Here is a 14,442-nt window from a genome sequence, read left to right on the forward strand (position 1 = left end):
TGTGAATCATTGGCTGAATGGCGTGTGCATTGTTTACATAAGAGATAACTGCTTCGGAGAGAATGCTGCATTTTAGTCAATTTAATACCCATTTACACTAAATCGGAAATAATTTTTACCTACAAATACGTCAAACGCCTTTATTTATTTTTCCAATATATACAAAAAATGTTTTAGAATTTAATTTGTCGCAGGAAAAAAGTTAATATTTCTAGCTCATTAAGCCGCATCAATGTCATCCTTATCAGTGATTGTCGCGGCCAAGCATATATTCACTGCGGATCAGTGTGATCCTAGTGTAGTAAAGACAAGTTTAACGAAATTTTGAACTACATGTATAAAAACGAAACGAAATAGGATCTGTGTTTTAATTAGATTGGTCATGGGAAGGCATGGTTACAACGTTGAAGTTAATAGAAAATTACAAGTCTGCATCCTGATGGTCGTTACCGAGTTATCCCCCTTTAGTCTCCAAGGTTCTCCATTTGTCAGTTTCAACATTTCCTGCCAGATTTAACTTCTAAATGGTCGTGCATTCCATAACTGACATTATGGTTTGCTGAGCTCACCAATTCAGTTCCATTTAAAGGTTTGATAGGCGTGGAAATTAGCCAATAACAAAAAATAATTGTTATACGATTATCCAGTTAACGATCGAAAAAAAAAAAAAAAAATCTGTCTGGATAACCAAGAAATCAAGCATGGCCGCCTCCTGTGTCAGAACTGCGATTTTCCAAGCATTTTTGCTTCGGCATTCAAAACGAGCAGTAACCTTGTACGTAAATAGCTGACTATTATTTGTTTTAGATACAGTTGAATTTACAATCGATTGAGTTGACAAAATTTATCAAAGATTTCTACACGTAAAACCATGGACTATCTATTTTGACTTTCACAGTCGCGCCAGTTCAGCTGTGAACGTAAGTGTCATGACACTCGTAGTGTAATGGTACTAACGTTCACAGCTGAACTACAGTCGCCTAACCGATAACGTAAATTCGACTTCTGTTCGGTGTTCAATCAAGATATTTTTTGTTATATATACATCAGCACTTCCCACTGTCATATCATACACTCCATACAGTGTTAATTAAGTCTTTCAAATTACTCGGTAATGTTTTAGTCATGTTTTGTGGGGTTGAATGGCCGAATGGTTAGCGTGTACGCGCTGTAACATAAGGTTTGTCATTGAGTCAACTGGTGGAGTTACCATGATTTTTCTTTGTTCGCCAAAAGGAATCATGACTTGCCACATCCGACACTATTATAATTTATAATAATCCTAAATTGTTTTCGTTCACGATAACATTCCATTCCTAAATTTGGAATATTGGCTAAGCACAGACCATGAACCTGTGACCTCCGGATCAATTCAAACAAATCTTGTTTGCGTTTTTGTATCGCACAATTCTACATGAAAATATTGTTGGATTATTTGCTCTTGGATAAAGTCTGCCGGTAATTTAATTCTCAATATTTTACATAACTAGGTTGCCACACGTTAGAACCCTCAGATATGACGTCAATCACCAAGAACCGACCATCGATAAATCCAAACTATTTGGCACAATTGAAGAAGATGATATTAGAAGATTTAAACCAATTAAAGCAGCTACAAATGATCAAAGTACTTCAGTCTTCTATAGCCCCACATTAGAGTAAGTAAATTTCTTGTGTAAATTTTATAATAGTTTGTTTGTCGTCAGAATAATAATTTATCTATAACATGTAGTCAGTATTATAATTTATCTATAACATGTAGTCAGCATTATAATTTGTCTATAACATGTAGTCAGTATTATAATAGTTTGTTTGTAGTCCGTATAATTTATCTATAACATGTAGTCAGTATTATAATTTATCTATAACATGTAGTCAACATTATAATTTGTCTATAACATGTAGTCAGCATTATAATTTGTCTATAACATGTAGTCAGTATTATAATAGTTTGTTTGTAGTCAGTATAATTTGTCTATAACATGTAGTCAACATTATAATTTGTCTATAACATGTAGTCAGCATTATAATTTAATTTTACAGAAAGTTTATAAATATGGTGATGAAAGATGGTAAAAAAATTGTTGCTAGAAAGATTGTAAATGAGGTCAGTTTGTTTTTAATTAGTCCAATGGGGCTGGTTCTGGGTGGCTGTATGCTTTAACATATACACTTAAACTCATAAGGTCTGTTCGATTCCCCGCTTGTATGTGACAATTAGTAGAACTGACTGTCCAATCTCATGGGTTTTCTCTGGGCCCTCCGGTTTCCTCTCACTGATAAAGACCCCTTCGCGTAAGCGAATTATTGAAATGAAATTGAACCATTTGTTAGTCCCGAAATGAACTAGTTTGTGTCGAGAGGACCGTACCACCCTCTGTCTCTATCTCTCTCCCTACTTTTCTGCTCTGACACCACTGCACCACTTTTAACGTTTAAGGTCTGTGGACCTTAAACCCCATTCCTCTCTCTTTCTCTCTCATCTTAACAGATGTACATGTCCCTATCAGAAAGCCAAATGTCCAGTGTATATGTTTTAATGTATCTTTAAACATACATTATGCAAGAGGTAAATCTGACTATTGCAGGTCTTTCTTTAGGCTTGAAATGTTATAAAACTATTAATTAGACATTTATTAACATAAAAGACCTTAATCAACACTCGATGCCATCTTATGTGTCGGATTTTCACTGGATTTGAATCCGATCTGCTGCTCAACGCTCATTGATGATTAAATCAAAAAATGGATAATCGAGACTATGTTTTTTATCGTACCGACTTTAGTAATGATGATCGAGGATAGGCCTAAAATTCAATCGCTAATATCTTGGTTAAGAATGGATCAATTTGACTGAAATTTTCAGCAAATTCCCTTTACATTATCAAGTTTTTAACTATTATAGTAAGAACTATATCTTTTGTTATCTGTAGTGTTACACCTAATATGATTAAAATACAGATCTATTTTTCGTTGCATTTTTTTTTTATACTTTTGATGGCATGAAGATTGGACATGTTGTAGTGGGAGGTTGCGTCAGGGGTCATATGAGCGGCTTTTGATCTAATGACCTTGTTTTAATTTCCAGATGGTGGAGAATATAAAAATGACACAGGTAGAAAAGTACAACAGGTGTGAAAATGAGACAGAAAAAATGGAGATAGAATGTAACCCTGAAGTTATCTTTAATCAAGCTTTAGAAAATATAAAACCTGTCTTAATGTTGACACCTGTTATTAAAGGAGGTGTGTCTTACAAGGTTAGTTGAAATTGGGCTGCTCTGTCCGTTCTCGAGGGGGGTGGATGGCCGAATGTTTAGCGTGTGCTCGTTGTATCATATGGCAACGGGGGAGTTACTCGTGTTTGAGGGGGGTTGGATGGATGGCCGAATGGTTAGCGTGTGCTCGTTGTATCATATGGCAACGGGGAAGTTACTCGGGTTTGAGGGGGGTTGGATGGATGGCCGAATGGTTAGCGTGTGCTCGTTGTATCATATGGCAACGGGGAAGTTACTCGGGTTTGAGGGGGGTTGGATGGATGGCCGAATGGTTAGCGTGTGCTCGTATCATATGGCAACGGGGAAGTTACTCGGGTTTGAGGGGGGTTGGATGGATGGCCAAATGGTTAGCGTGTGCTCGTTGTATCATAAGGTCTGTCATTGAGTCAACTGACGTTTAGATTCCACGGTTGTACGTGAGAAGGAGTAGGGTCGCCTGTCCAACCTCATGGGTTTTCTCTGGGTCCTCCGGTTTCCTCCCACTGCTAAAGACCCCTATGCGCATGCAAATTATTGAAATAAAATTGAACCATATGTTAGTCCCAAAATGACCTAGTGGATGTCTAGTCATTCGGATGGGATGAAAAACCGAGGTTCCATGTAGACATTGGCGTGTAGGTAACAACATCCTTGACCGTTTGAATTCTAAATAAGAGTAGGCTGTAGCATGGCTGTCCGTAAAATTTCCCGCATAGCACACTGCATAAGGTAGCACTTTAAACCCCATTTTATTTCATATTTCCAGGTACCCGTTGTTTGCCCCGAACATCGTCAGAAGTTCCTAGCCATGAGATGGTTGGTGGAAAGTTGTCGAGACAGAGAACGTAAAATGCCCATGGGGAGAAAGTTAGCGTATGAAATATTTGATGCTTATAAAAATGAGGTTAGTTGAAATAGAAGAGTTTTGAGTGAAACTGGGAGATACTGGGATCTAGTAGTGTAAATAGTCGTGCTGTTTTACATGCAGCCACAGGTCTAACAGGAGAGATGAAGTTGTTTTGTGTCGCTCTAGCATTGGCCATACTTTTTTAACACATATTTTCATCTTAAAGCAGAGCCTCAACCAGAATGTGAACATTGTCATGTCCCTTTGACAGTTAAGTACATATTGATTGAGTGCAAGCATCTCAAGGATATTAGATCACATTTTTACATTGTCAGTTATTACATCACATGTTTGCCCAACCAAGTTTATATGGGAAAGTGTTAGACTTTTTAAAAGAGACAGGTTTTTATCATAAATTTTAATTTGTATTTATATATCATTTCATTTTTGTATTTTAGATAGTTATATGCATAAAAGATGTATTTTATTTTTAATGTTACTTACTGTGATATTGTTTTTATTTATGCATGTAATTTGTTCTGCGATATAATTTAGCCTGTCTCGAAATAATCCCCATATGTTTGGCACAATATATCCCGGTTGGAGCCATTAAACAACATTTCAATCATTCATTTACATGCAGCCATGACACTGTAAAGTTCCTTGTAAAGGAACATAACTGGGGATATGCTAAATTTAGCTAAATTAAATCTGCCACCGTTAGATTTGATGATTTCTGTTAAAAGTGCATGTAAGAGAAGGCAAATATCACTAGAATTTGGGTTTCATGTAGTTGTGCTGTATTTAATGTTGGAAAGCTGTTCAAATTCATTTAGAATCATAGAAAACCATTGGGTTTCTTCTGTTGTGTAGTTTAAAGGGTCTGTCTAGATTAGATAATGAGTGTTAGGTTTATAATTAAAAGTCTTTTTTTTGTCGTTTTCAGGGAAAATGTGTAAGAAGGAAACAGGAATTATTACGCCAGTGTGAGGAGAACAGAGCATTCGCGCATTTTAGATATTGATGCCGACATCTCCGTTAAACATGACTTGATAGACATTGCTTTTAAATGATCTGTGCATTAAACCAGAAACTATTAATTACTTGAAGTAAACAGACTAATGTATCTATCTATTGACGTGGATTTTCCAGAGAAAGAGTTTTTACCATTTAAACATACATTATGCAAGAGCTAAATCTGTCTATTGCAGGTCTTTCTTTAGGCCTGAAATGTATTTAAATTTATCAGCTCTGAGACAATATTTATGCTCATTTAGGTGCATACATGCTAAGAATTAAGAGTGGAGTAAGGTCAAATAAAAATGGATGCAATAGGCCTATATGCTTCACAATTTTGTTTTTTCAAGGAGAATGGAGAAGAAGAAAAATGTTCTACACAAGCAGTGGAGGCTCAGGACACCCCCTCCCCCTCCCCATGGACAAGCACATATTACTTGAAGCTTCAGTGGTCTTACTCCTGAATTTGCCTTGGAAAACCATGAATGGTCTACCTAACCTGGGAATGGCACTGGGTCCATTGCATAACAGCTAGGGGAGGTAGGGGCACAGTGGGCATGATTTCTTTTTTTAGTAAATTAGCCAGAAGTGAAATCCTACAGTGAATCAAACTATGTACTCAGTTGAAGCCAGTCGTATCAGGGGCGGATCCGGGGTGGGGATTTGGGGGGGGGGGGTCGGGTCCAAACCCCATGCACCCTGCTCAGCTGCATAAAAAAGATTGTAAACAACACTTTATGAGAAATCTGTGCTTTATCCTGGTGGGATAGTGGGATTTGATTGGCTTTCAAAGCGCGAAATAATGATATAGACATGTGTGATATCATAATTAATGCTTTGTGTCAATGAAATTTTATCACAATGTGATCCTATTCATTCATTATAAAAATTGACGTCAAACGGGGTGTTTGATTTTTCTCTTTTAAAAGCTCAATGTATATGTATGCCTACGTAATTTAGAGACGATGATGGCAACTTTCCTAAACAGGAGCCTGGCAAACTACCTCCTACAAAAACTCCTGGATCCACCTCTGCATATGTTTGATTTAAACGACATGAAATGAGGTTTAACGTCCTACTATTCTGCTCAGAATTGGGCTAATGAAGACGGGCATACGTCATACAGTGTGGTATGAGTGAAATTTTGCCCGGACAGCGGCACTTCTGCCTACTCTTACATCGAATTCTAACTGTCAAGGGATCTTTTACGTCCTGCATCACTGACAAGGGGGAACCACGCCGGAAAATCTGGATGAACTTTCTCGGCCAATGCAAGGATAGAACACCCGACCTACAGGCTAGAAAGCCAGCATCTTACCCACTTAGCCACCGTGACCCCTGTTCGATTTAACAGTGCTGTTAAGGAGTTAATAATTTGAAACCATTTTTGTGTAGATCATTGCAAAACCGAAAAAAAAATTGACCAGTTTTTGGGTACACCTGGTCACACTATTGGAAACAGTTAGCCATCAAGTATGTTTTTAAAAACAGATGTATAGTAAAGACATTGAAACTCATAAGAACTGTAAAAACTAAACTTTTAGTTCAAATATGAATTTGTTTTAAGACTTGAACACAGATACCCAGCTAAAAATTTCAACAAACAGTTTAACATTGAATACGAAATTTAAACTGGCGATTTTTGTTTTACTTTCTGGTCTGTTTTGAAATCACAATTTGTGTATCTCATAATTTGTATAAAATTGGAGCAAGAGAGTGTCGGACGTTTCTCCTTCTGTGTTACAGATCGTTTAAGGCAAAAAAAAAATGAAACCGTTAAATGTAGAGCCGGGAAATTATCATTAAATTAAATAATAATATGGAAAACTTGGTGGTCGAATTCCGTAGAATTTATTGGAGTTATTTCCCTTTAACTGTATTTCCGCGCTTTCGTGTGTAATCTCGATCATCACGCCCCTGGTTGAGGCTAAGTTGGCGCCCTTTTTCGCGTCGTCTGCTCTTTGAATTTTCGTCAGGGTACATAAAATCAGGGTCTTCTATGTCCAGATAAATTAAGCTTGTCTTATCACATAAATTATAAATAGTGTTTATTATTAGCGATGGTCCTAGCGTAACCAGTCACCAGAAATTGGGAGAAAAAGAAGAAAACGCCGTCAACATTTGCAACATTTGGATTTGTACATCTGAGACTGAGTAGGCCTACTACTTAGCCTAATACGTAAAGTACTGGTACTAGCCTATAGACCTAGATGTTTATAATTTATAAAACAGGCCTACATCGAAGTTACTAATCATAGTCAAGAGACAAACCTACACGACAGCAAACGGTAATAGAAGATAGATAGGCCTATATATATATACACTACGGACACGGATTCTAGAACTTACAATATTGTCCATTGTCTTAACATTGGGAGTATTATCATAATTTATTAGTAGAATTAAATTTAAGCAATTCATAGCCTTAATTATAGAGAGCTAAAATTAAAATTTGGACCTAGTAAAACTGTAAAGTTATCTCTAGGTGTCTCCCCCCCCCCTTGCCTTGCTTAATTAATATTAACCACGAAGACTGCGTTCTACGTCTAGGCCTAGTTCTATTTCATGCGCTCAAAACTGTTACCTTCCGAACTAGGCTACCGTAACCCTAGTTGAGTAGTTCAGTGACTAGGCCTACTCTTTAATCTTGGCCCTCGAGATTTCTTGGTTCAGTGACGACTCAAGAAGGCCTTAATCATACTAGAGCCAGTAGAGGAGAGGTGTATTGTCAATATATTATAGTATATATATACACCTCCATGGCTTTAATCTTGGACTTCGGGATTTCTTGCGTAGCCACTCTGGTTCAGCAATCAGTGAGTGCCATCTTCTTGGTTTCCCCTTTAGCTCTTGTCTGTGCCAGTGGTGCACAACGAGGATGGGGGTCTTATAGTCGTTATGTTATTGAGGACGAATATTAGATTTCTCAAATCGCCCAAAAATTCGGGGCATTGGGCCTTTGACTGGGGACGTAATGCTCCCCAGACCCATGATTGTTGGTCTACTCGTACCCTTCCGACGTAGGATCTTTTGTCTTGATTTTGCGACAGGCCGACAGCCCAGTCTGCAGAGAATGTCCGGTTCACACAGTGACGCACGAGTAATTTTCATCAGAGATCGGTGCACGCAAATTTACTTTAGATTTGCACGCCAGTGTGGCACGACATTTTTACCTTGCACCAGCGACTTTACTTTAATCAGTACTTCTAATTGTCATTTTTTCTGTATACGGTAATCCGTTTTCGATCCGTATAACGATAATCGACTGCTACAAAAATTTGTTATCTGAATGCCAAGATGAATAAATACTAAACAAAAAAAATATAAATATGCTGTAGTTTCGGTACTGGTGCGCCAACCACCAAGAAAACCTAGAACGGGCATTAAAAAAAATAATATATATTAGCCTAATTGGTTTACAATAAACAGCCAGGAAATGAATTGAAATAAAATGGGATTTAACGTCCTACTGTTCTGCTTCTAAACGGGGCTAATGAAGACGGGCATACGCCATACGTTGTGCTATGAGGGAAATTTTGCCTACGGCCTACTCTTATATCGATTTCCAACTGCCAAGGGATCTTTTACGTGCACGCCAATATGTACACGGGACCTCGGTTTTTCGTCCCATCCGAACGACTAGACAGCTCCCCTTGTCAGGCCCTCCGTCCTGCATCACTGACAAGGGGAAACCACGCCGGAAAATCTGGATGAACTTTCTCGGCCAACGCAGGGATCGAACACCCGACCTCCAGGCTAACTGGCCAGGGTCTTACCCACTTAACCACGTGATCCCCCAAAACAACCAGGAATAGAATGGAATTTAGGTCTTATCAAAGATGTATTATTGACAGAGAAAAAAACCCAACAGAACAATGAAGCCCACAAAATCAGTGCAAAAGTGTAGCAACCTCAATTGAAGCACAAACGCATAATTTCCAAACAAACAAGAGGTTTATTCCTTGGAATTTCTGCCTAAATAGTTTGTAACTTTTAATTGTTGATACTTGTTTTTGATTATTTTAGAGGATTTGTCGACGATTGTCATTTACAGATAACCATAATAAGTTCAAAGTTCAGAGAACAAATATTACCATTGCCAGTCAGCACGTCAGTTATTTGCTCAACCGGAGCTATATGATAAATTGATAGGATTTTTAAAAGAGACAAACTTTTATTCAAAATTTTAATTGTATATATTTTATCATATATTACCTTTTAAATATTTATATATGTAAAGGAATTGATATATTTATTTTTAGTTATATTTTCTGTGATATTTGTTTTTATTTACACATGAATACATCCTTGTGATATTGTTTTAATTTGTCTCGTTAAATTCACGATTTGTTTGGCGCAATATATCCCGGTTGGAGCTGACATACCATTAAACAACATTTCATTTCATTTCAGAGAAAAGAACGGATTGTATATGATGGAGTTTTTTGTAAGTTCGCCATGAGTTCAGTTTTCTTTATGGGCCTATTATTCCTCTCAGTCAGTCATAGTTTAGTACTTATTCTAGGAAAAGGCAGAATTGTTAGTTCATTCGTTATAATTCATTTTAATAGAACTCTAAATATGTTCTCGTGTTTTAATAAAATGAAAATAAAGTAAAGTGTCTTAAAAAAGATTAAAACTTCGATTCGAGAGCTGTTCACTGTTACCACGAAATTGTCAATTGTCAATGATTATCCAATAATATAACACGCTTATACCGTGCCATTATTTGATGAGTAGGCTATTATAGTGCTGTCTCTCCTGAGATTCCGAGTCAGACCCGATGCTGACCGAGAACGTTTCTCAAGATATTCTAGTCGGGTTCCCCCTTGTTAGTTTCATTTTATGAATAATTCATGTTCAATGATTGATTATTTCTTGAAGATATAATATATCCAGTAAAATACTGGTTATTAATTTGCTACTTTTTTAAAATTATTTCAGAATAATTTTGATTATAAAAATTTTGATAAAGACGTTCCTGATGATGTTGATTGTTTCTTCACAAAACAACAATTGGAATCTATGTCTGATTATGAGAAGAAAAGATATAAAAACTTACGTCAGAATTTTGAAATGATGAGATTAATGGGTAACTGATTTTAAAGTCATATTCGGGTAACACCAGAACTCCCCAATTCACAATCTTACATGTAAGTGGGTAAGACGCTGGCTTGCTAGCCTGGAGGTCGGGTGTTCGATCCCTGCATTGACCGAGAAAGTTCATCCAGATTTTCCATTGTGGTTCCCCCTTGTCAGTGATGCAGGACGGAGGACCTGACAAGAACAGCTGTCTAGTCGGTCGGATGGGACGAAAAACCGAGGTCCCGTGTACACATTGGCGTGCACGTAAAAGATCCCTTGACAGTTGGAATTCGATATAAGAGTAGGCCGTAGTGCCGCTGTCCGGGCAAAATTTCCCTCATAGCACACTGTATGGCGTATGCTCGTCTTCATTAGCCCAGTATAGGAGCAGAACAGCAGGACGTTAAACCCCATTTCATTTCATTTCCATTCAGCATTTTGCAAATGCGTAGGCCTATACTTTGAAATATCTCGAAAGATACCGTGTAATGTTCTTGTGTCACCTTGATTCTTCATAGTATTAGAATACGATACGGAACAATACATGAATACATTGCCACTGGACCCCATGAAATACGATACATGACTGGAAGGGGTTCCTTTTAATTCACTTTTTATTGGTGATATAATTCAATTGTAGGGGGCCCTAACTCGAAGTGCACAAACGTCCGCCGGGGTCTAAACCCGGCCCTGTATTTAGAACGTTTGTTAGAATTTATACGGTTGTGTTTTTTAACTCGATGTAAAGGCTTGGTGTGGCTGTAACAATTTCAGTTAATAACCCAAATTGCTGCTTTGAAATTCAGGTTTACCAGTAAAGAAGCCAGCGTTTATGACGGCCAAATGGAAACGTAAAACAACTGTAGAGGAATCAGAATCAGATAGTGATGAGGAATGGAAACCAAATAAACGAAGTAAAAAGGCTAAAGGTCGATAAGTATTCTTATATACAGTCATATATAGGTCCTAATACTCAGAAAACTTAGAATGGGGGACATCTTAAATAAAATCCATGTTTCGTGACTGTATGCCCTTCTTCCCCCAAGATTCCGGTATAGGTCGGTCCTAGTACACGGAAATCTTAGAATGGGGGACATTGTAAACAGGACCGTAACTATTTCAGAGTAACAAGGGGGGGGGGGGGGCGGAAAGTGTTCTCAGGAGTGCTATAAAATTGACGGATAATGTATATCTATGGTCGACAATTTTTTCACAGGGGGGGGGGGGGCGAAACCTTTTGCAGTGGGTGCCCCCCCCCCCCTCCTAGTTACGGGCCTGACTGTAAAAAAGAAACAGATCAAATAATCGTTTTTATTATAATTAAGTAGGGTGGCTTTTGGAAAAAAAATCGTTATTTTAATTTCCACTCGTTGATTGGATTTCCTCCTGAAAAGAATGCCCCCAGCCCCGTTCTTTTTTTTTCTCTGCATGCCACTGCATACAGCCCCCCGCATTATTGGTATTAGACACTGTCTATATGGTTGTTGTATTTACGGTCACAAAATGCATGTGCAGGAGGACCCAGTCACCACCACTCCACCACCGCAAATAACAAGAAGTCCACAAGACAAAAGCACAAATATTGTAAGCCGTGAAAGACCTATTAGATTAAGTGGCGTCCCGCTCAATGACTGACTTAATCAAAATAACATCTCATAATTGAATAATTTCATTGCGTTTTAATGTTTATCAGATAAATTTACACCATACCAACCACCTAGGAAAGTTTTTCCAATTTTTGAACCGCCGACTAAAACCAAAACACCACGTAAAAGTCGAGCCTGTGCAGCTACAGTAACCAGCCAAGTAAGTTATTTTCGCTCAGTCTACTGCCGAATATACCTGATCTCTTGAAAAGAAGAGTTCCTTACAATCAGATTTTAGTGAAGTCTTTCAAGATGTTGATAGTTTTACATGTGTTTCAAGAATATTTAAAATTTCCGGTATCTTTGTGCAAGAAATGAAATGAAATGGGGTTTCACGCCCTACTGTTCTGCTCCCACTTGGTTAATGAAGACGGGTATACGTCATACAGTGTGCAATGAAGAAAATTTGGACAGGACAGCGGCGCTATGTCTTGCCCTACTCTTATCTCGAATTCCAACTGCACGCCAATGTATACACGAAACCCCGGTTTTCCGTCCCATCCGAATGACTATACGTTGTCCACTGCCAGACCCCCTGCCCTACACCACTGACAATGGGAGAACCACGCCAGAAAATCCAAATGAACTTTCTCGACCAACGCAAGGATCGACCTGGTTAGCGAGACACACCGTGATTCCACTTTTTGTAAGATGATTTCCCTCTTAGCACCATTCTATTCAAATATACTCTCATTTAAATGTTGCTTTACGGTACCGTTCCCTTCAACTTCGGTATCCCCAGTGGTCTCACCCTGAGTGGGTAAGACGCTGGCTCGCTAGCCAGGAGGTCGGATGTTCGATCCCTGCATTGGCCGAGAAAGTTCATCCAGATTTTCCGGCGTGGTTTCCCCTTGTCAGTGATGCAGGAAGGAGGGCCTGACAAGGACAGCTGTCTAGCCGTTCGGATGGTACGAAAAACCGAGGTCCCGTGTACACATTGGCGTGCACGTAAAAGATCCCTTGACAGTTGGAATGCGATATAAGAGTAGGCCGTAGTTCCTGCTATCCGGGCAAAATTTCCCTCTTAGCACTCTGTATGGCGTATGCCCGTCTTCATTAGCCCAGTTCGGAGCAGAACAGTAGGACGTTAAATCCCATTTCATTTCATTTCCGTTCTACTCCACTATACCCTGGGTCCACCCTTGAGGTATTCACATATTCAAATTATCTGCCCTTGATCGTAGCTTGATTCTACGAACCAATCAAAAACAGTTTACTAACCTGTATTAGCCCCATTGCTTACGTTCATAACAATATGACGGCTTGTTTGTTGCAACAAGATGAGAGTCACTATATTTTTGATAGGTTGATAAAAATAGCACAGTCATCAAGAGCAGGAAATTTGGATACGGAATTGGATGAACCCTGGGGTTATTGGAGTGAGATGGAATGTGATTACTGGGGATAACGAGGATGCGTTCCGTCCATCGGTGGTTTAGTGTGCTGGAAGAACTACACCTAGAATACAAATTAATTCCAACCGGCGTTGCATCTCGAGGCCCTAGGTTGAAGTAGCTAACAATTTATTTATTGTTAACACCGTGTCCATTTTGTGCGGTTTTCGTTCTGTGCTAGTTAGTTGAACCGTTTGACAACATTGTCGATATGCATTAATGTTTAATTGTATGAATTTTATTTCCAGCCAGTTGAAGATAAAGAAAACCAGGAAGAAAGTAAAGAACCCAGATATCCCTTAAGACAGACGTCACGTACAACCAGTTTCATGAATGTTGAAGTTCCTGATGACGATGAATTTCTTTGTAAGTTTCCCATTAATATTAATATGTCTTTTAAATAAATCTGAGCGTGATTTCAGCGATACTGGAATCTCGTGCAAACTACAATATTGAAAAAATTGAATGTATTATATCGGGCAAAAACCGACAATACTATATACCGGAAAACTACCGGAAAACACAGATAAGATGATGCGAAATTCCATCATCCTAGTCTACCGATGGTGCGCGTTGAATCCGAAGGTCTGTCGATTGTCTTGAGTCAAGTCGGGTGGTTTCGATTATCCGGTTGTAAAAGTGGATAATCGAGACTGTTTATTATCTTAACAACAATAAAAATGGCAATCAAGGCTACAGTGTTTTTGAAATTCCGCTTTCTCAGCTCAGAGTGAGGTGAGTGCGCGCTGCATCATAAGGTCTGTCAACTGGCGTGTTTTGATTCTCTGGTTGTACGTGACAGACAAGGAGTAGGGTCGCCTGCCCAACCTCGTGGGTAACATTAAACCATATGTTAGTCCCGAAATGACCTAGTTTGTGTCGAGTGGACGTTAAACCCCTCTCTCTCTCTCTCTCTCTCTCTCTCTCTCTCTCTCTCTATCCCTCTCATTGAGTTATTAGACCTTGTGTTTCTATTCATACCTTGTGTGTGGCAAGGAGTATGGTCGTGGGTTTTCTGAATTACTGATAGAACTGTACATTGTGTCAAGTGGACGTCAAACCCTATTTTATACTCGCTCTTTCTCTTTCAGGTTGAATTACTGATAGAATTGTACATTGTGTCAAGTGAACGTTAAACCCTATTTTATACTCTCGCTTTTTCTCTTTCAGATTGTGAAGAATGTAATAAAGAATACCC

At 38.6% G+C, this 14,442-nt stretch overlaps 1 protein-coding gene across 1 annotated transcript; it reads left to right on the forward strand.

The window, feature by feature from the left end:
* The first annotated feature begins 613 nt into the window (after nt 1-613).
* On the forward strand, nt 614-5,440 carry LOC126810139 (28S ribosomal protein S7, mitochondrial). Its single transcript, XM_050535135.1, has 6 exons — nt 614-775; nt 1,491-1,658; nt 2,044-2,107; nt 3,088-3,258; nt 4,022-4,159; nt 5,049-5,440. The coding sequence occupies exons 1-6, from the start codon at nt 702-704 to the stop codon at nt 5,124-5,126; spliced, it is 693 nt and encodes a 230-aa protein (XP_050391092.1). The 5' UTR covers nt 614-701; the 3' UTR covers nt 5,127-5,440.
* The last annotated feature ends 9,002 nt before the right edge of the window (nt 5,441-14,442 follow it).

The sequence above is a fragment of the Patella vulgata genome, chromosome 2 (genome assembly GCF_932274485.2).
Source record: "Patella vulgata chromosome 2, xgPatVulg1.2, whole genome shotgun sequence".
NCBI classification, from domain to species: Eukaryota; Metazoa; Mollusca; class Gastropoda; family Patellidae; genus Patella; species Patella vulgata.